Source organism: Chenopodium album, chromosome 20 (assembly GCF_948465745.1).
Source record: "Chenopodium album chromosome 20, dcCheAlbu1.1, whole genome shotgun sequence".
Taxonomy (NCBI): Eukaryota; Viridiplantae; Streptophyta; class Magnoliopsida; order Caryophyllales; family Amaranthaceae; genus Chenopodium; species Chenopodium album.
The window spans coordinates 23,269,737-23,290,724 of NC_137853.1; the positions used below are offsets into that span (position 1 = coordinate 23,269,737).

Sequence of the window (20,988 nt, forward strand, 5' to 3'; positions counted from 1 at the left end):
GTAGTAGTACGTATTACTAGTACTTAGTAGTAGTACTTACGGTGAGCAACCCAAAGAAGGAAGTGGTGGCAAGGTGGTGGTCGAATGGTGGCCGCGAGGAGGTGCTCGACTACAAAATGAAAGCTAAAAGGAGGTCATAATGGAGGAGGAAGGAGAAAGAAGAAGGAAAGTAAGAACAGGAGTAGAAGATGTGATGAAAAGCTTATGTTCCATGGCTATTTTTAGCCCCAACTTAGGCACTATTCCAACCGATTTCATAAATGCTGCCAACCTAATTAATACAGCCAATCTAATAAATGCTGCTGGCCTAATAAATGCAGCTGAGTCTACTGCTGACCTAATAAATGCATCCGGCCTAATAAATGTTGTGAATATGAGTAGTAAGGGTGGACCTTGATTGCGGGAGGAGGAATAATTTGGTACTTGGTAGTTTGACTCGGAAACAAAATACTGAAGGTTGAAATTCCGACAACTTTGAGTGGGCTCATATAATTAAAAAGCGTAACAAAATTACATTTTTGTAAAATCATATATAGAAAAATAGATATTTTTGTATAATAAAATATTTTGGAAAAATCCATAATTAATAATTAGTAAACGGCTTAAAAATACGGGGTATTACACTATTTTCCTATAAATAGGGTCCTTGGACCTCCGTTTTCAATTATCAACAATCACCTAATTCTCTCTCTTCTCTCTTGAGCAATACAGCTTTCTTTCTCTCTCTTGCTTTGTAAAATAGCCTAATAATAGTTTAGAGCGAATTGAATATTTTGTTTGTATGCCTTTGAGATCGCATGAATACTTTTCACTATAAGAATCGAGTAGAGGCCAATACGGGCGAATGTGACTCCATGACTCACTTCGTACCATCATCCCCGATCCTCCATTTGTGGTTCCGAACCATATGGAGTTATTAATCTCATGAATTATGAATGGGGTGTAAGCTTCACGGGTCAATCGTTGTTGCCTATCGTTGTCCCTTTATCGTGGTTGCCTTTTATAATCCGTGAACGGTTTACAAGTTACTTAAAAACTTGTTGGCGGCTCCCTACTTTCCTTGTCCCTAATCGTTGTCCCTAATCATAATGTCAATTCCCACTTCCTATTAGTGCCAAACAATATTATATTCACAACATGCTTTTAAGGTAGGCGCACTTCAAACGACGCCTACAATACTAAAACTCAAAGTTGAGCCTAGCTCAGTCTTCATGATTAGTTGAGCCCAGCTCTCCTCCAACTTATTCTTTTTTCCTTAGACCAGGCTAGTTGTACGTAATCGATCATCAAGTATTATTGTAGAGATTTGATTGTCAATGACATTTATTTTTCTAAGCATTTGTTTTTGTCAGATAATATAAACTCCTTGATTAGAGTGATTTCCATTGATCAATATTTATAGGGTTACAATGAGAAACCTAATCATATTAGGTAACTATAAGATATGTACAGATATAAAGATAATCTTATACAAAATATATCCTAAACTTAAGATGAGAATATTTTATGGATATTCTCTATCAGTTTTAAATAAAATAGAACTTTTAACAAGAATCTGAAAAAATATAAGTCTCTGAAAAAATATAATAGAATCTACAAAATTGATGGAATGATGACTTAGGTGCAGACGTGGTCCATAAGGATGTCATGAATAGTACAATTGCATGCAATAAGGGAATTAGTTTCTAGCCCATACAAGCTATAAACCAATAATAGCAGATTCTTAAGAGAAACGATTAGGAGCATAACATATTATAAACAAATAAACTCCCACTGTTTGTTTATCAACGAATTTTTTATGCTAAATACTTCTCTAATTTCTCTACTTCGTCCACACTTCCAATGTAGAGCGGCACACGTTGGTGTATCTGTTACAAACACAAAACAAAAGACATAAGAATAAATAAAACAAAACAATATTTTATTTTAAATCATTAACACACTCCTAGTTAAATGTCTACGGTATTCCCTTTGTCCCATTTTTATAATTTTCACTATTACATTTAGATGATGTACCGTGGTTAATTAGTTAATTAGGTTAGGTCGCAAAGAAGAAATTTTAGACAAGGTTACCAAAAATTGATTATTAGATATTAACTTTAATTTTTTTTTTTCTTAGATATATCTATATTTGTTTTGGTGTAGGGAGAGTAGCAAATGATTTAGACGAGATTCTAATTTTTATTACAACCCCATTATAGTGGCGAATTTAGGGGTACCTACATAGAGGTACAATTGTACCTCCAATCTCCCAATAAAAAATTTGTTCAAAAAGGATGGTTATTTTGTATAATAAGTTTTTTCAGACATTCAGTCTTGTCATACATTCTGTTTAACAGCCTAATTATACCGTCGCTGAACTCTTCTTTAGAGTTAGTGGAGGCATTCCAAAAAACTAATAGTGAGTAGCAAATAATATGTCTCACCAGGATAAAAATATGACATTCACCATATGAATTTAGAGTAGTATTATTGTGTGATTAAATAATAACCAATAGAGCTTTACTGGTACAAAATACACTCTTAGTGGTACAATTTCTATTGTTAGTGGTACATTACAAAAACTTTTGCTGGAACTTCACTGCTACAAAATATTCCATCTCTTTGTTTTATAAACTAAAGTTAAATTTACACATTTGCTAGACAACTTTGACCATTATTATCTTATTAATTAGAGGTTTCCAAAAATTATGAAACATTAATTTATAATAGTAGACACTATAACAAATATAACAACACATTATATGATCATATTCATATATTGTATATTGGTAAAATATTAAGTTACATATGAATATTGGAAATCTCAACTCAAACTTATTAAAAAAGGGAGGGAGTATAGTGGTACAAGTGATTTTTTTCATCTTTAGTAAGTGAGTTCAAATCTTAAAAAACAGTTTTGAGGCCCATATCAATTTTTTCTCTCTTCCTTTCTCTTTCTTTCAAATATTTTAGTATGACCTCCGTTTGTGTATAGTTACAACACTTACCTAATATGGAAATGTCACAATAGTTACAACACACCATAAAATGAAGGTTTTTATGGTGAAAATTGTACTAATACCTTTAATTAAAGCACTTGGTCCACTTGATAATATTGCTAACAACCTTTCAACCCCATTTAAATTGTATTATAACATGTAAGGTCCATTTTTATTAAATAGCGTGATAAAGTGCGTGTTACAACTATAAAGAAACGGAGGAAGTATTTATTAGGCAGGGTCTGGAATGCCTCACAATCCTGCATTAAGACTTCTTTAGAGTAAATGCAAAAGATAGAAGCTACATACTAAAACAGAACCCGCTTTAGGAAATTTTCCAATCCAAATTAACCCATTTCCCCTAACCCCCTTTTTCGTCATACGTTTTTTGCTTTATTTTTTCATAATGAAAAAAAGAATCTAAATTGCAAGAATGGATAATTCCTATAATAATTTCTCAACCTAAATTTCTTGTTTTTACTATATGTACCATGAGTTTAAAAAATTAGTATAGAGTAATTAACTACTTTCATAATGATAAATTTTTTTCCTTATATTACTATGTACCAAAAATTCTAAATTTCATTGATTTATTTCAATATTTTTTTCCTTTTAGAATTATATAATATATATATATATATATATATATATATATATATATATATATATATATATATATATATATATATATATATAATTCCTATAATAATTTCTCAACCTAAATTTCTTGTTTTTACTATATGTACCATGAGTTTAAAATATTAGTATAGAGTAATTAACTACTTTCATAATGATAAATTTTTTTCCTTATATTACTATGTACCAAAAATTCTAAATTTCATTGATTTATTTCAATATTTTTTTTCCTTTTAGAATTATATATATATATATATATATATATATATATATATATATATATATATATATATATATATATATATATATATATATATATATATATATATATATATTGCTTTTTTAGAGATTTAGACTCAATGAAACTGTCATGGGTTTTCCTCAAAAAAAAAGAAAATAAAAAAATTAAAATTAAAATTAATGGGTAATTAACTCTTATATATGTGATTGGTATTGTTACAATTAAAAATTTAATCATAATGCCATTTTTTTATACGTGCAAAGTCAAACATCGCTCAAAGATTATTATAGTCTATAAATATTACTAAAATAACAATCGCTGACATCATTCTGTCTTCAAATTGTACACTTGTCAAGTTATGATTAAAAATTTTCCCACCTAAATCAATTGTTGACATCATACTTTTATCTCTCTTTTAACCTTAGATTACTGTATTATATATTTCCTCTGTTTTTTTTTTTGTTGACACCTTTCTATTATCACGCTTGCCAACACGTATTTTTAACGCTTAATAACTTCAATTATCAATATTGTAAAATTATAAAAAGTGGATATTAATAAAATTTACATATAGATGATTCAAACAAGATCCCACATGATTATATTTTATCGTATCCGTCTATCCCAAAAGCGAGTCAAAGTGTAGCCTATGTAGTGTAAAAGTCAAATGGTGTCAACTAAAAAAACAGATAAGTATTACAAATTATTTATTACACTGATACTAAATTGTAGTTTTTTATTTTTTGATTTTATATCTCATTAATTTACCAAGAAAATTCAGTATTTTTAATTTATTAATATAATTGTGTTGAATGCTATCATTATCATTGACTATTATGTTATATTCATATTTCTTTAGAAACTTTTATATTTCAAGTATCAATAATTTTAAAAACCGAGCATGGCTCGGATATTATCTAGTTAGTAATATAGCACTACTACCGAATATCAATAATTTTACTTAATATATAATATATGTAACTATAGTACCTTAATATATTTAAATTAAGAGTTTTTGAATGATTAGTTTTAAATATAGTATGTGCATCTACTCTCTTTGTGTTTATTTTAAGTATTACACTTACAAATATGGCCATGTTTATTTTAAGGGTTATACTTCCCTTTTTGGAAAAGAGCTACTCCCTTCGTTTTACTTTGTTACTCTCATATACTATTTTGGCAAAAAGCTACCCCTTCGTTTCACTTTGTTACCCGAATTAGTAACCGACCCAATTAGAACATAGAAACGGTTAATAAAATTTCATATACTTTTTGCTCAGCTTATATATTGGTAAAATTATGTAAACCCTAAATCAATCCTTAACAACATATTGGTACAATTTGTTTAGCTTACATACCTTTTATTCTCTATTAATTCATATATAGGTTTAATAAATTTTTGAGAATGTTTGATCAGTATATGCAGGGCGTAATTATATAGATTCAACTTGACCACATCGATATTTATTCGAATTGAACTTGAACCAAAACCAAAACCAAGAATGATCCAACTTTAAGATTATCTGACTTAATAATTATCTGACCTAACTCTAACCCAAATGTACCATCTATTAACCAGTCCAAACCCAAATCAACACAACCCGAACCTGAAATTAAACCCGATCTGAATTTGACTCGAATCGAACAAAACCTACACCCGAAATTGACCAAAATTGACCCGACCTGAACCTGAACCTAATCTAAGGCTAGATTGACCCGATATAACATGATCCTGATTTGACCCGAGACCTGATTTGACTTGATCCGAACCCGACTTGAATACCTGAATTGACAACTCTAGATATACCCATATGAAATACTTCCTCCATTTTCTTTTACTTGCAACATTTCCCTAAAAATGAAATGTCACAATACTTGCAACACACTATAAAAGGAAAGTTAATTTTGGGAAAAACTATACTATTTCCCTTATTTAAAGCAGATGGCCCACTAAATTACACTCCTAACAACCACTCATTCTATTTTAAAGTTTATTATATCATGTAAACCCCACCTTTCTTAATTACCGTGCTAAAGGGTGTGTTGCATCTAAAAGAAAACAGAGGAAGTATAATCCTACCAATATTATAAGGAAAATAATTTTCATAATATGTGAATAATTAATCTAATTGGTTTTTAAAGAGTCATATAATTCTGATTAGTTAATATATGTGATAGTGGATGGATTGCTGACATGAAAAATTCTTCCAAATCATGATTTATTATAGGCGATTTGATTACAGCCAATTCCCATAAATAAACAAAAAAGAAAAAAACATTAATTACAAGTATGCAATCAAATTTCAGATTATTATGATTCATCCTTTTCCTTTTTTAAGTGATCGCTTACAAAGGAAACTAACAAACTGAAACAAAGGGAGTACATCAATATTATTATTAAAACTCAAAGGTAAGGAGTGTTATATCGCCACGTGTCACTATTTTTTTCTTATTTAGCCACGTCATCAATCAAATTGCCTCATAATCAATTACATGTACATGTTAAATATGTGTCAATAAATTGTATGATAAATTAATTAATTGTATTATAGTATTGATTGTATAATAATCAATTAAATCAGTTGTTACAAAAAAACAATTAAATTAATTTTCATCACCCAAAATAAGTTTTGTAACCGGTGTATTTATTTTGAGCTCAATTAAAACGATGAATAATTTCAATAATTACAATGTATTTAAATTGCTTTGACCCACTTAATTTGTAACGGTATGTATTAATGTGATTTATTTATTAAAAGTTTTCCTATCAAAGTTTAAATATTTTTCAGTTGCAAAAATGTATTATACCGACGTAAAAAAGAATAATTAAGTAATATCCACAATCTTCCATAACAAAAAAAAAAGAGAGAGAGAGAGAGAGAAGAAAGAAACCCGGGGCATCGCCCGGGTTACTAACTAGTTTTAATATTATATGTCTCTCTTGACCGACTACTAATTTTATTACTACATGCGTTTCGTATTATATGCAATTGGTGGATAATTTTTGTGAGATAAAAGAAACTTAATTGTTGCACTTGCAATAATGTGAGACTGAGGTAGTGTTTCTTTCTTTTCACATTCGCTGCTTTTCAATAAACTAATAATCTCACTATTTTTCTTTTACAATTTTTTAAAACTCCAATTACCCTACTTACCTCTTATTTATTTAAGTCAATTAAATTGCTTAAAATTATTTGCCGGTTAAAACGAAACATTTAAAAAACAAAGAGAGAGTATATATTTTAATTTTTTTTTCTTTTAAAAACTTTTATATTTCAATACTATTTTTTAAAAGAAGTTGTATGTCTCAATTCATATATTCCTTTTATAAGATATGACAACGTATGAAAGTAGCTGTTTACCTATACTAAATTACATAATTATAACTATTCAAACAAAAAAAGATTAATTATTATAAGTATTAATTTAATGTATATATATATATATATATATATATATATCCGACTAAAATTGAAACTTTGGCTAAAAAGTTAATAGTAGCCTAACATTTAGGCCTTATTTGGTTGGATGTAAGAAGTAGAATTTTCCATGAATTTCTTACGGACAATATTATACGAGGATGGGATACTTACAGTGGCTAATAGATGGTGAGATCAATAAAAAAAAAAAACCTAAAAATTTGATTTCTTCAAGTTTCGCATTTGTAAGTTATCCTTTTCTTATATAACTTATCTAGGTTAAGTCCCGTGCTATGCACGATCATAATTAAATTTACAACAAATAAATTATATATAATGGCGTAAAGTCAACATTAATTTATCTAAAAAAATTATTTGTAACAAAATAACTTGAATTTTAGTTTATACCAATACCAAAGGATCATTTACCAAAACGGCTAGTTTGATAAAAGTTTACCAAAACGGCTAATTATTGAATTTAATTCCCAAACTAGCTAATTTATTAACTTAAACGGACTTTATCTATTTTTTATTTCCTTTAAACCGGTTTGGTTCACTTTCTTTCTTTTTTTTTTAATTTTGTTTTTTTAGTTTTATTTTTATTTCCTTAAAGATTTTTTTAAGTTGAAAAATATAAGCAATATTTAAAACTCTGTAGAACGAACGTTAATAGTTGCAGACTCGCGAAACCCTAATTTCGATAAAAAAAAAATATTAAAAGCCCTAATTTTTCATCTTGATCATATGAATCACAAAAATTATTTGGAATTTCAAGTAGTATTGTTCTATCAAGACTACCGCAAATTTATACGACAATAAGGGATTTTAAGGTTTTGTTCATCTTTTTCATGTCTATTAATTGTACACTCTTTGTTAATGTCGGCTAATATGAATATTTTGAGTGGCTGTTTATTTTTGTGTAACTTTGTTAAAAATTGAGAATTGCTGCATATATAATATGTTGATTGTTATAGTTCAAATTAATGGATATTTTAAACTATGGCATTAGAATTAGAATAAAACCATTTTTTTAACAAAAAAAAAAAAAAAAACTATTTCTTTTTAAATAAAACCAAAAAAAGACATAAAGTGAACCGAACCGGTTCAAAGGAATATAAAAAATAAATAATTTCCTTAAATCAATAACTTTAGCTAGTTTGGGAATTAAATTTTATAATTAGCCGTTTTGGTAAATATTTTTGTCAAATTAGCCATTTTGGTAAAAGATCCAAAACCAAATATGTAAAGGTTATTGAATTGGATTGTATAAAAAATATATATGTATACTATAACATAATGATTTTGTTGTTATAAACGTTATGTAATTTCAAGATTTATACAAAGTATGCTACCAAATAATTTTTTTTTTTTAATTAAAATAAATTTTATTGTCAAATAATAAAAGTTGGAGAAAAAAATTGATATTGATAATATTATAATAATTTTGGAAAATAATATATTACAATACCTTATTTTAATCTATGTTAATATTTTTGTAGCTAAAAATTTCCTAGTTTATAAAATATATGTAAAAAAAAATTAGTATAATTAGATTAATTATGTTGTTAAAATGGAAATAACTATTATGGTAATAAAAAAAAATAAAAAAAAGAAAAGAAAAAAAAGGCGGGAAATTTTTTTACCAGAAAATGACAAGTGTCATTCCAAATTTCGCCTTTAGTATACGTTTATTATAGATAGATTTCGTACCCCCATCATTATATTGGTGGATCTGCCACTGAGTCCCTTTCACCTCTATCAACAATGTTAACTTAAATATGGGACATCGTAAAATTTAAACAGAAGATTGAGTATATTATGATGATTGAGCTTACCTCTGTAGGTTGAATGTCGAGAATTCTATTATGGCCATCAGATCCTTTTCCACCAGCCTGTTCTACTATAAAGCTCATAGGTGCACATTCATACAACAGCCTCAACTTGCCATTTTTGCTCTTAGAATCTCTTGGATACCCATAAATGCCACCATACAGAAGTGTTCGATGAAAGTCCCCGACCAAACTTCCGATGTAACGAGCCGAGTACGGCTTTCCTGATGGCCCTGGGTCTTTAAGGTCATCCATGTACTTCTTCAATTTGTCATCCCACATTTTGTAGTTACCTTCATTGAATGAATAGATTTTCCCTGCTTTTGGTATCTTGATGTCTTCTTGAGTGAGGACGAATTCGCCATACATGGGATCTAATGTGAATGCATACACTCCTTTTCCGATGGTCAGTACAAAGATTACAGAGCTGGAGTACATACAGTATCCTGCTGCTAATAGGTTATCCCCTGGTTGACAAACATTCACCACACACCTCTGTTCTTCGGCGCTTAGCTGCAAATATTGTTTAAACTATAATTAAACATACTTAAGAAATGTTTTTTTTAATGTATTTTTTACCTGATATTTCATTAGCTTTGCCCTGTTTTAACCATTTTTTTTTAAAAAAAATAAATTTACTTCCTCTGTTTTTTTTGTATAATTTCAACAATTCTCTAAAATGAAAATATCATAATAGTTGCAACACACTATAAAAGGAAGGTTTTTATCGTGAACGTTGTACTATAATCTTTAGTTAATCAGTTAAAGCTCATGACCCATTTGATTATGCTCCTAACAACCTTTTAACCCCATTTTAAGTGTATTATATCATGTAAGGTCCAGTTTTCTTAATTCTTGTGATAAAGTGTGTGTTGCAACTATAAAGAAACGTAGGAAATATGTTTTAGTCGGAAAATAAAATTCTGGTGCCTATACCTTAGCATCAAATATTAGACATAGTTTTTGTTCTCTGGTAATGTCTACTAAATTATGTCAATCCTTCTATATGTTTTTGGGCAATTAATAAAATTTATGAAACTACAATAATTTTTAGCTAAATGATGATTTTAGAGTGGTTTACAAGTGATGATGCTACAAAGAGACATAAAACTATGTTTGTGTTACATGAATTTAGACATTTCTTAGTTAATTCTATCAATAAAACTCTTTACAAAGAGTACAAAATGTTGTTAGGAACTCTTTGCCTAATAAGAGTTAAATGAAGAACAATGAGAGATACCTCATCTTCGTTATCAGAGTCGACAATGCACTCATCATTTGGGCTATAAATTCCAAAGATGGAACCAGTTGAGACAGCTGCGTCGATGTTGGATGATCCATCAAGTGGATCAAACACAACAATATAGTTGCCAGAGTAGCTCTCTTCGACTGCCACTGGTACATCCTCTTCCTCTGATGCAATTATCCCAGTCCTCCCACTTGATCTCAAGCAGTTAGAAAATACCTGTCGAATATTTATCTTGTAGTTAATGTTTGTATAAACACTCATCATTCTAAATTAATTTTTACAGCCTTCACATTTTCAGTACAACATGATTGTGCTTTAAAATTTGCATTGGTAATAGATATGCTCTTCTTATCTTCTCTGTTTTATTAAATATGAGTATCAATCTCGGTCATTTGTCATAATTTGTATATATTTTCAGTCCAGTTATATTATGGTACATTTCTATTTTTGTGTGTCAATGTAATAACAGACGACTATAATATCAATATCGATGATCATACCTCATTGGAGACAACATCAAGTTTCTTCTGATCCTCTCCTTGGACATTAACAGCCCCTTGAATTCCAGTAAGGTTAGAAATACCAGCGCGTTGAACCAACGAAGCAATTTGTTTACAAGCCATAGAGATGCTAGACAGTACAATAGTAAGCTCTGCATCAATAACCCCTGCTTGTTCCTGCTTAAGCAGCCACCCAGTTAGTGTCTGAATCTCAAATTTACTCTTAGTCCTAGGCTTTGTTTCTGCAGCCTCGGTAGCTGTTCCTACCGCTGTACACCGAACTCCGGCTGCTACACGTTTCCTACTGGCCGCAGTAGGAAACGAATGAAGCGACTTAGTAAAATTTATGTATTGTTGAGATGGAGAAAGACTAGATAAGCGAGGATTAAAGACTGAGCTACGTAATTTGACTGCTGTTGTTGTTGTTGGTCCTATTGCTGCCATGGATATTATTCTTCCTTTGCTTTTCTTTAAGAAAGGTTGATTGATTATTATGAAATTCAAGGAATTTGAAAGGATATTTGGGGTGATATTAGAATGTGAGTACATAGTTTGTGGGGAATTGTAAGGCTGCTAATGAGAGTATGATATGAATTGGTCCCACTTATCCTCCATGTACAATCCACTGTTTGTTTTGTGTGATCAGATTTTGCTGAGTCAACAGAGTCACCTTTTGGAATAGGAGTAAACTTATTCGTGGTGTTACTCCAAATGATTTTTAGAAATTGAATGACCCAAGCAATAATTGAAGCTAGGAAAGTAGCCGACCAGTAATTGATCCGTAGTGAACTTGTGATAGAAAATTTGCTGCATACGAGTCGATATTTCATACCTATACACAAGTATTTCTACTGTCTGACCCTTGTTGTATACTATCCACCTTCTTTGCCATACCTTTATTATTCTTCCTTCTAAATACTTTTTAATCACTAAATGTTTAAGATAACTCTGCCACTGCGCTTTCTCGCTGCCAGTCCCAAGCCTGGATAAAGGAGGAGAGTTTCGGTAGGCCAGTGATAGCCAGTGTAAAACTTTGTCACATCCCATGACATGAGCCAAACTGATATTTTCGTGGGGGTGTTCCCTACTGAGCAACGCGCTACACTTCCTAGACCTAGGTGTAGTAATAAGTATTCAAGGGTCGCTACGTCGTCGCCCGGAAGCGACGCGCCGCATTGCCTGAGTGTGGTTTCAAATGAGCAAGGGCGTGCCGTTAGGGCGTTCCCTACTGAGTGACGCGCTTTACTTCCCTGACCCCGATGCAGTGATACATATGCAAGGGTTGCTAGGTCGTTGCCCGGAAGCAACGTCCCACATTGCCCAAGTGTGGTGTCAAATGATAAGGATTTGCATTTGGGAACAGGAGGGAGCGTAGTACGAGTGCGCGTGTTATGAGGGAGCGTAGGAGAGAGCACTCTAGTTTGCAGATTAGTTCTTAGAATATGGGGTCTCTTATGGGAAAATCAGCAGAAGTGATAAAGAGAAGACGCGTAAACATCATGTGCATTCAAGAGTCATGGAGGATAGGAGAAGGAGCTCGAGCCTTGGTTTTAAGGTATAAGGTGTGGTACTTTGGACAAGAAACAAGCCACGTGACTAGGATTAGTGGAGCTAGGAATGGAGTTTGTGTGATTCTCGATGAGAGGTTGTCTAAAGAGGTAATCAAGGTCTATCGGAAGAATGATAGGTTGATATGGGCGAAGTTCATGTGTGGCAAGGAGATTGTGAATATTATATTAGTGCTTATATTCCCCAAGTTGTTTTGGATGCAGAAGAGAAACAACAATTTTGGGAGGATTTAGACGAGGTGGTACATGGTGTCCACCATACAAAGAGATTATGTATTGGAGGTGATTTAAATTAGCACGTTGGGGTGAGCCGAGATGGCTACGAGAGTGTCCATGGAGGCTTTGGGTATGGGCAAAGGGGCGCAGGTGGTGAAGCTATTATGGATTTTGCCCAATCACATGATTTAATATTGGCTGATACTTGGTTCAAGAAGCGAGATTCACACTTGATAACTTTCTAGAGTGGAGCAAATGCAACACAAATAGACTTCCTGCTCACAAGGAGCATGGATAGACAAAGTTACTTAAATTGCAAGGTCATCCCAGGAGAGACTCTCTCGCGAAAACTCGCGAGTAACTCGAGTTCGACTCGGTCAAAACTCGACTCGAGTGAGCTCGACTCGAACTCAAGATTGACTCGAAATGTTAACGAGTCGAGTTGAGTTGAACATTACTCGACTCGAAAGATCGTAAGAAGCTCGAATTATTTCATATAATATTATATATACAAAAGTAAAGATATTTTGATAAAAAAAAACTTTTATTTTAGATTATACATTAATAATAAAAAATTATTTATGTGCTCTTAAATGACAAAATTAAAGAGAATGAAAAATGTTAAAGAGAATGAAAAGCTGTTACACTAAATCGAGATTTTTACTAAGACAAATCAAATTACAAGCTACTCGAGATCAACTCGGTCAAAGCTCGACTCGGTCAAATTCGGTCAAAGCTCGACTCGGTCAAATTCAGTCAAAGCTCGACTCGGTCAAAGATCGACTCGATTTGTCAACGAGTCGAGTCGAGCTACCCCAAACTCAAACTCGACTCGCATCATAAGCACCCCTAGGAGAGAGTGTGGTCACCCAACATCGGCTTCTTGTTATGACTATTCTCTTGAAAGAGAAGGAGAAGAAAAAATGAGGACAAGAAGAGCCAAGGATAAGATGGTAGACTCTAAGGGATGCAAGTGCTAAGTTTTTTTACAGATGAAGTAATTAAGGAGGCGAATTGGGATGGAGGGGTGGATCCATATATGACTTGGTTAGGAATAAAGAACTATTTCCACTACTAGAAAACAAGTCATTTCTGACGGAACGGTTCCGACGGACACTAAAATCCGTCGGAAAGTACGAAATTTTTGACGAATTTTATTTCAGTCGAAATTCCGTCGGAAATCTCCGACGGAATTGTAATCCGTCGGAAAATTATTCACTTCCGACGGATTTTCCGTCGGAAATGTTATATTTTCCGACGGATATAATTTCCGTCGGAAATTTTCGACAGATTTAAATTCCGTCGGAAGCTACCGACGGAATTTACATCCTTTCCGACGAAATTTAAGTTAAAAAAAAAAGAAAAAGAAAACACCCAAAACCATAATTGAAACGGCGCCCCTTCCCCCTTTTATTTTACTGATTATGCTCTCTCTCCTCTCTCAACCTCTCTTCTACTTCTTTCTCCTCTCATCCTCTCATCTTCTCTTTCAATCTGGTCCTCTCATCTCCTCTCTCTTCCCGGATCTTCTCTCTCTTCCCTCTTTTCTCTTCTTTCCTCACGGATCTCCTCTCTCTTCCCTCTTCTCTCTTCTTTCCTCACTTTTCTTTCTCACGGATCTCCTCTCCATTCTCTATTTTCTCCTACTTTTATTCTAAACTGAAATCTACCACGAGAAAGCTTTAATGAAGGTCAGCGCCGATGGTTCTCTTTCTCACGCCTCTCCTCTTTTTCCTTTGCTCATGGTCTTTTTGGTTCATATTAATGGTTTATATGGTTAAATTCGACCATGAAATCCCTAGATCTAGAGGTTTCATGGTTGAATTTAGCCGTATGAAACCAAATTCGAGGAGAACTCAAGATCCAAGTTGGTGTTAAAGTATGTTATCCTGATTTTAATTTTTTCTTTTTTTTTAAAAAAAATTTTTTGTCGAATTTTGGATTTTTTTACAAAAAATTCACTAGTAATTTGTTGGTTGTAATGGTGGTTTTTGGCAGTAGTGTTGTGGTTGTCATTTTTTTTTTGTTTTTTTTTTCTTAATTTTTGGGTGGTCTTTTGGTTAGAACAGTAGATCTGGGTTTGGTTTGGGTGGTTGATGTGGTTTTTGGTTGGTTAGGGTTAAGTGGGTGGGTTAGGGTGGTGGGTTTGTTTCGGTTAAGGTGGTTGCTGGGTTTTCTGGGTTGTTCGGGCAGTTGGGTAAGGCCATTAGGGTAATGGGTGGTGGTTGGTTGCGGTGATATGCCGTGCCGGTGGTGCGCGGCGTATTTTTTTAATTTCTTAAAAGAATTTTCCGACGGAAATTCCTTCGTAAATTTCCAACGGAAGTGTATCCGTCGGAAATTTACGACGGATTTTTCCGGCACCAGAAAAACCACCTTCGACGGGAAATTCCATCGGAAATCCGTCGGAAAAGTGTTTCCGACGGAATTTCCGACGAAAAAGGTGCTTTTTCCTACGAAGCCTTTTCCGACAACCAGTTCCAACCGAATTTCCGTCGGAAACGTGTTTTCCGACGGATTTCATGGTTTTTCCGACGGAATTTTTCCGTTGAAAATGGCCTGTTATCTAGTAGTGTTCTTAAGATTAGCCAAAGTGGTCTTAGGGAAATCAAGATGAAGAGCTTCGATACAGAGAGATACTTCGTGGTGGAATGGAGAGGTGAAAGTAGTAATTAAGCAAAAATGGGAATGCTATCAAGCCTTGGAAAAATGTAGGAGTGACGAAACCTTTGCAACGCATAAGGAGGCTAAGAGTAAGGCAAAAGCAGCTGTTCGCCAAGCAAAAGAAAAGACTTATCAAGAGGTTTATGAAAAGCTTGACTCCATGGAGGGAGAAAAGATCATTTATAAGAGAAAAGTATGGTGAAGTGTGTCAAAGATAAGAACCAAATGGCCCTAGTACAAGAGGACGACATCAAGGACAAGTGAGGATAGTTCGATGAATTGTTTAATGGAAGTAATGGAGTTGTGACAGGATATACCTCTGTAAGTGATGAAGAAATCAACATGGAGTATGTGCGGAGGATTAGGAGAGCAAAGGTGGAGATTACACTAAAGAAGATGAATCCTAATAAGGTGATTATCCTTGATGTTGTACCGATAGAGGTGTAGAGGTGTTTGGGTGAGATTGGTATAAATTGGTTAACAGATCTTTTTAACAAGATATGGAGGGCTACTAGGATCCTGCAAGATTAGAGGAAGAGAACCTTGGTCCTGGTTTATAAAAACAAAGGAGATGATCAAGAATGGTTCTAACTATCGAGGGATCAAGCTTATGAGCCACACTATGAAGCTGTGGGAAAGGGTTATTGAACATAGGTTGAGGGCATGCATAAGCATTTCGGAAAACTAATTAATTATGCTTGGGAGATCTACTATGGAAGCAATCCATTTGATAAGACTAATGATGAAGTTTTATAGGGTAAAGAAGAAGGATCTTTAAATGGCGTTTATTGATTTAGAGAAGGCATATGATAAGCTGCCAAGATAGGTACTTTGGTGGGCAACGTTGAAGAAATGTATCCCACGAAGATATGTGGACTTGGTGAAAGATATTTATCGAGATGTGTCAACAAATGTGATAACATGTGGAGGGTTGACAAAAGATTTCCCTGTTATAATCAGATTGCATCCAGGGTCTGCATTAAGCCCCTTTCTTTTTGTAACGGTTCTAGATGAAGTAACTAGACCAATTCAAGATGAGGTTCCATGGTGTATGTTCGTTGTTCGCGGATGATATTGTTTTAGTTGATGATACTAAGAATATTTGAATTAATGCCAAGTTGGAGCAATGGAGGCAAAAGTTGGAATCTAGAGGGTTTAAGCTAAGTAAGAGTAAGATAAAATATTTGGTATGTCGCTTCGTAATTAGAGGCGGGCAAGCAATGAAGTAGTGAGTTTGGATGGAAAGGATTTGACGATGAGTGAATGTTTTAAGTATCTTGGGTCGATCATCCAGAAGAATGGTGACATTAATCAAGACGTGGCACATAGGATTAAGTTGGGGTGGCTTAAATGGAGAGCGGCCACAGTGACCAAAGCATTCCCTTACAGTTGAAGGAAAAATTTTACATGACTGCCAGAAGACCATGGTATAGAATGTTGGGCTTCTAAGAAGGAACACGTTAAAAAGATGGAGGTTATAGAAATGCATGTTAAGGTGGATGTGTGGGAACACTCTAAGAGATAGAATTAGAATGAGGTTATTCGCCAGAAAGTAGGTGTGATAGGCATTGCAGATAAACTAAGGGAAAATCGCTTGCATTGGTTTGGGCATGTAAGACAAAAACCCGATGGTGCACTGGTTCGAAGAGTGGAAGAGTGAGACTATTAAGGGGTAAAACGAGGGATAGGGAGACAGAAAATGACTTGGTGGAAGGGGTTAGGAAGGATGTGAAGTATATGGATTTGCATGAGGATGAAGCATTGGATCGTAAGGGATGGGGGAGGAAAATTAAAGTCGATGACTGCACGGAATAATTAAATTTGGTTCATGTACGGAATAATTAAATTTGGTTCATGTTAGCCGACCCCACTTATGGGATGAAGGCTTCGCTTTATTGATTGATTGATTGAAATAAATACTTAAGATAATCAATAATAATGGAAAAGTTAGGTGCCAATGAAAAAAGATGCATTATTTAGAATTCTTACATATCAATATCAATATCAATATATATTATTAAAATTCATGGCAAGACATGTTATTTTGCCACTTGTCACCATTTTTGTCATTTGGCATATGATGTGATATCACATCATACTAGTCCATTAATGATTAATGATTGAAAAACTCCATCCATTAACCTCCATATCTTAATGTTTAGTTTAATTGAAAACTCTTCATATACATAAGACCCTATTAAAATTTTCCTTGGAATGTAGCTCCTTAATAATTGCACAATAATAAAATTTGTAAGAAAATAATACTTATTCCAATATTTTTTTTTTGTGCATTAATTCATAACATTATAATTAAAGAGTAAAAGATTTGATTTATATATATCTTTTTTTTTTTTTTTGAAACATGATATATATATATATATATATATATATATATATATATATATATATATATATATATATATATATATATATATATATATATATATATATATATATATATATATATATATATATATATATATATATATATATATATATATATATATATATATATATATAACAATTGTAATTATAGAGTCATTTTTTTGTACTTTATGGAGTAGTATATATATTGACATCAACAACAATTGTAATTATAGAGTAATAATTTTTGAGCATTAGGAGTAGTATATATCTTGACATCAAATTTATACAGATTTCATTTATTCAAAATAAAAATTTCACAACGGATTGATTTATCATTTAACCTATATTTATTAATGCAAAAAATTATTCTTGTAGTCAAACCAGCTCATGCAAGCAACAAACTACTTAAGCTATCATTAAAAAAAAAAACAACCACTTAAGCTTTCAGTAACAAACAAGCCACAATATATATACTTCGATTAAAGTAATAAATTTATAATATATATATACATATATATTATTAATACACACACACACACATACACACACACACACATATATATACATTGTAGACACCTAAAAATGTCTCCCCAAAACCAAACCCGATGATGAACAACCTTTCACCGTCATTATTGGTCGAGTTTAGTATTTAATCCCGAGAGTGCTTAAAAATCATATTTAATTAAATTCGTATTTCTGAATTGTCCATGGATCAGTCTTGTTGTTTGGTAAAAGCATAGTTTTAATTTCAGCCCAAAACCTTTTTTATTTTATTGTTTTATTATTTATTTTTGGCCCAAACCTTTTATTTATTTCTTTTTAATTATTTTCTTAATTTAGCCCAATTTTAATAAATCAGAAAATGGCCCGAAATTATCAATCGGCACTTAAAATGCTGAATGAAATTAGGGTTTAAAAATGAATTTAGACTGAAAAAAGGACAAAACTGTCCCGCGTCACGGGAATCTTTCCCGTCTGACGGCAAAGAATCCCGTGTCACGGGAGACCTGATGTGACACGGGTACAGTATGTGTCCCTTCCGCGTAAACCCTAACGCGCATTCTTCCCCCGCTTTCTAAAAATATCCCGCGTCACACAAAAGTACACCGTGTCACGGGATTTTCTACCGTCTGACGGTGGAGTTTCCCGTGTCACGGAATTTTTTGCCGTGTCACGGGATACTGTTTTAGGGTTTCTGTCATTTTAGGGTTCCGTGTGTTCCCTCACACATTTTTCCTATAAATAACCCCTCATTTCTGACGTACGGGGCATCAATTAATTCTCTCATTTCTCTTCTATTCTCTAGCCTAAACACTAGCCTACCCTTCTCTCTTTCAAAATACCTTCCTTAAGCACTCCAAGGAGTCCGTACTTTACCCGGGGTTCTATCCTTAAACCACGGCGTGAAAGGTAGAACTGTTTGAGGGTTTGGCCCCAAATCAACTCATTTAATTTAATTTTATTCCATTTTAATTTAATTTAATTATATTTTATTTAATTTTCCTTGAAGTTACTAACGCGTTTATTGTTTTTATAGTAGCAAGCAAACAAAATCAAAGTAAGGAATCATGTTCCTTTTATTTCTATTATTTTTCTAACGATTTTATATTGTTGGATTTATTGTTGAATTGCTTCCAATATTAATGTTTATTTATTCTATTTATTGATCACCATATTGCATGTTTAAAGGGAATATGTAATTGAAAATCACGACTAATACGATAATTTGGACAACCGGTTTAGGTTCCTTTTTAATCTTGTTGTTAAATCGAAGTGATCACCAATATTATAGAATTATATGTTGCATTAATATTAAACCAATTTAGCATAATAATAGTTTGGAGCGAATTGAATTTTGTTTGTATGCCTTTGAGATCACAGGAATGCTTTCGATATAAGAATCGAGTAGAGGCCAATACGGGCGAATGTGACTCCATGACTCACTTCGTATCATCATCCCCGATCCTCCTTTCGTGGTTCCGAACCATATGGAGTTAGTAATCTCATGGATTATGAATGGGGTGTAACCTTCACGGGTCAATCGTTGTTGCCTATCGTTGTCCCTTAATCGTGGTTGCCTTATAATGATCCGTGAACGGTTTACAAGTTCCTTAAAAACTTGTTGGCGGCTCCCTACTTTATTTGTCCCTAATCGTTGTCCCTTATCGTAATGTCAATTCCTACTTCCTATGAGTGCCAAGCATATTCACCACTATGCTTTAACGTAGGCGCACTTCAAACGACGCCTACATACATATATGTTATAACCTCAAATACAGAGCAACTCATGATTTTCTCTCTCTTCAAAATACGTCAGGCCATGAGTTTCTCTCTCCTCAAACTCACAAAAAATTGCCATAGAAGCTGCGATTTGAAGGATTTTCAACTTTTTAATTTCATTTTTTTGCACAAATTCAGCAACAAAGATCATAAAACGAGTCAAATTGTTCAAGAAAAGTACAAATTTTGGCGATAAAACCCTAGATTTTGAAAATTTTAAATCAGATACATATTCCATCGATTTCGTTAGGTATTTATTACATGTGCATTATATGTTCAAAAATATTGTTTTCATCTATACATTGTTTGGATTGTTATTTTGTTCTTCAATTTCAATAGATTTTTTGCAAATATAAACCTTAGATTTCACTTTTTTTTTCGAATTTAAGTTCAGTGAGTTTAATTGATTTCGTTCGATTTTGGTTCTTACCAATTTTTTCGATTCTAGTTTTTTTTTTGGTTTTTTTTTTCTGTACTCTTTTGATTTTTAGGATTCAATTGATTTTAGGCAATTATAATATAGTTCCTTCATTTATTTCTACCGTCATCGATTTTATTTTCGAATTTAGTTTCAAGGTTTTATTTTGTGCTGCGATTTTCAAGTTTAATTTAGTTTCAAGGTTTTATAGATATACATATGGACAGGGTTATAATGAGAACCTATCCTATAATAGGAACTAAGAACTAATTTCAACCATCAGATGTTCAAATTCGCGCTTGATGAACGACTGTGATTGTTTCAAACAAACTAGATGAATTTCACCAAAAACAACAAGCGTAATTTTCTCTCTCTTCAACCTCATTGACCATTTCCAATCTCATAAAGAATTTTCTCTCTCCTCACACCAATTTTGCTAAAAATCGCCATTGATTCTACTCAAAAACTGCCATAAATTTCTTTCTCGTATGTTAATTTCTTCTGCTGACAAAATTATTCATTGATTTTCACTGGACTTGACTAAAATTACTTGTTGAAAGGTTTAAAAAACTAGGTATAATTTTAAAATTTCAATTTATGCGAAATTTATAAAGTTGTGA

General features: G+C 32.6%; 1 protein-coding gene and 1 non-coding gene across 2 annotated transcripts; one reads left to right on the plus strand and one right to left on the minus strand.

Moving 5' to 3' along the window:
• Positions 1–1,556: 1,556 nt before the first annotated feature.
• LOC145596640 (fructose-1,6-bisphosphatase, chloroplastic) lies at positions 1,557–11,416 on the minus strand. The gene is made up of 4 exons (XM_081652851.1): positions 10,856–11,416; positions 10,347–10,571; positions 9,113–9,619; positions 1,557–1,868 (listed from the first exon to the last, which is right to left on the minus strand). The coding sequence occupies exons 1-4, from the start codon at positions 11,402–11,404 to the stop codon at positions 1,797–1,799; spliced, it is 1,353 nt and encodes a 450-aa protein (XP_081508977.1). The 5' UTR covers positions 11,405–11,416; the 3' UTR covers positions 1,557–1,796.
• Positions 11,417–13,762: 2,346 nt separating this feature from the next.
• Positions 13,763–13,908, plus strand: LOC145599985 (small nucleolar RNA ceN39). The gene has a single exon (XR_014104225.1). It is a non-coding gene; the product is annotated as a small nucleolar RNA ceN39 (small nucleolar RNA).
• The last annotated feature ends 7,080 nt before the right edge of the window (positions 13,909–20,988 follow it).

Bases quoted from the DNA above. Each gene is read 5' to 3' on its own strand.
- LOC145596640 (XM_081652851.1), bottom strand. From the start codon at position 11,404: ATGTACTCACATTCTAATATCACCCCAAATATCCTTTCAAATTCCTTG. The intron at 10,572-10,855 runs GTATGATCATCG...AATATTCGACAG, and splicing joins TTGATGTTGTCTCCAATGAG to GTATTTTCTAACTGCTTGAG. The intron at 1,869-9,112 runs GTAAGCTCAATC...TGTTTGTAACAG, and splicing joins TCGACATTCAACCTACAGAG to ATACACCAACGTGTGCCGCT.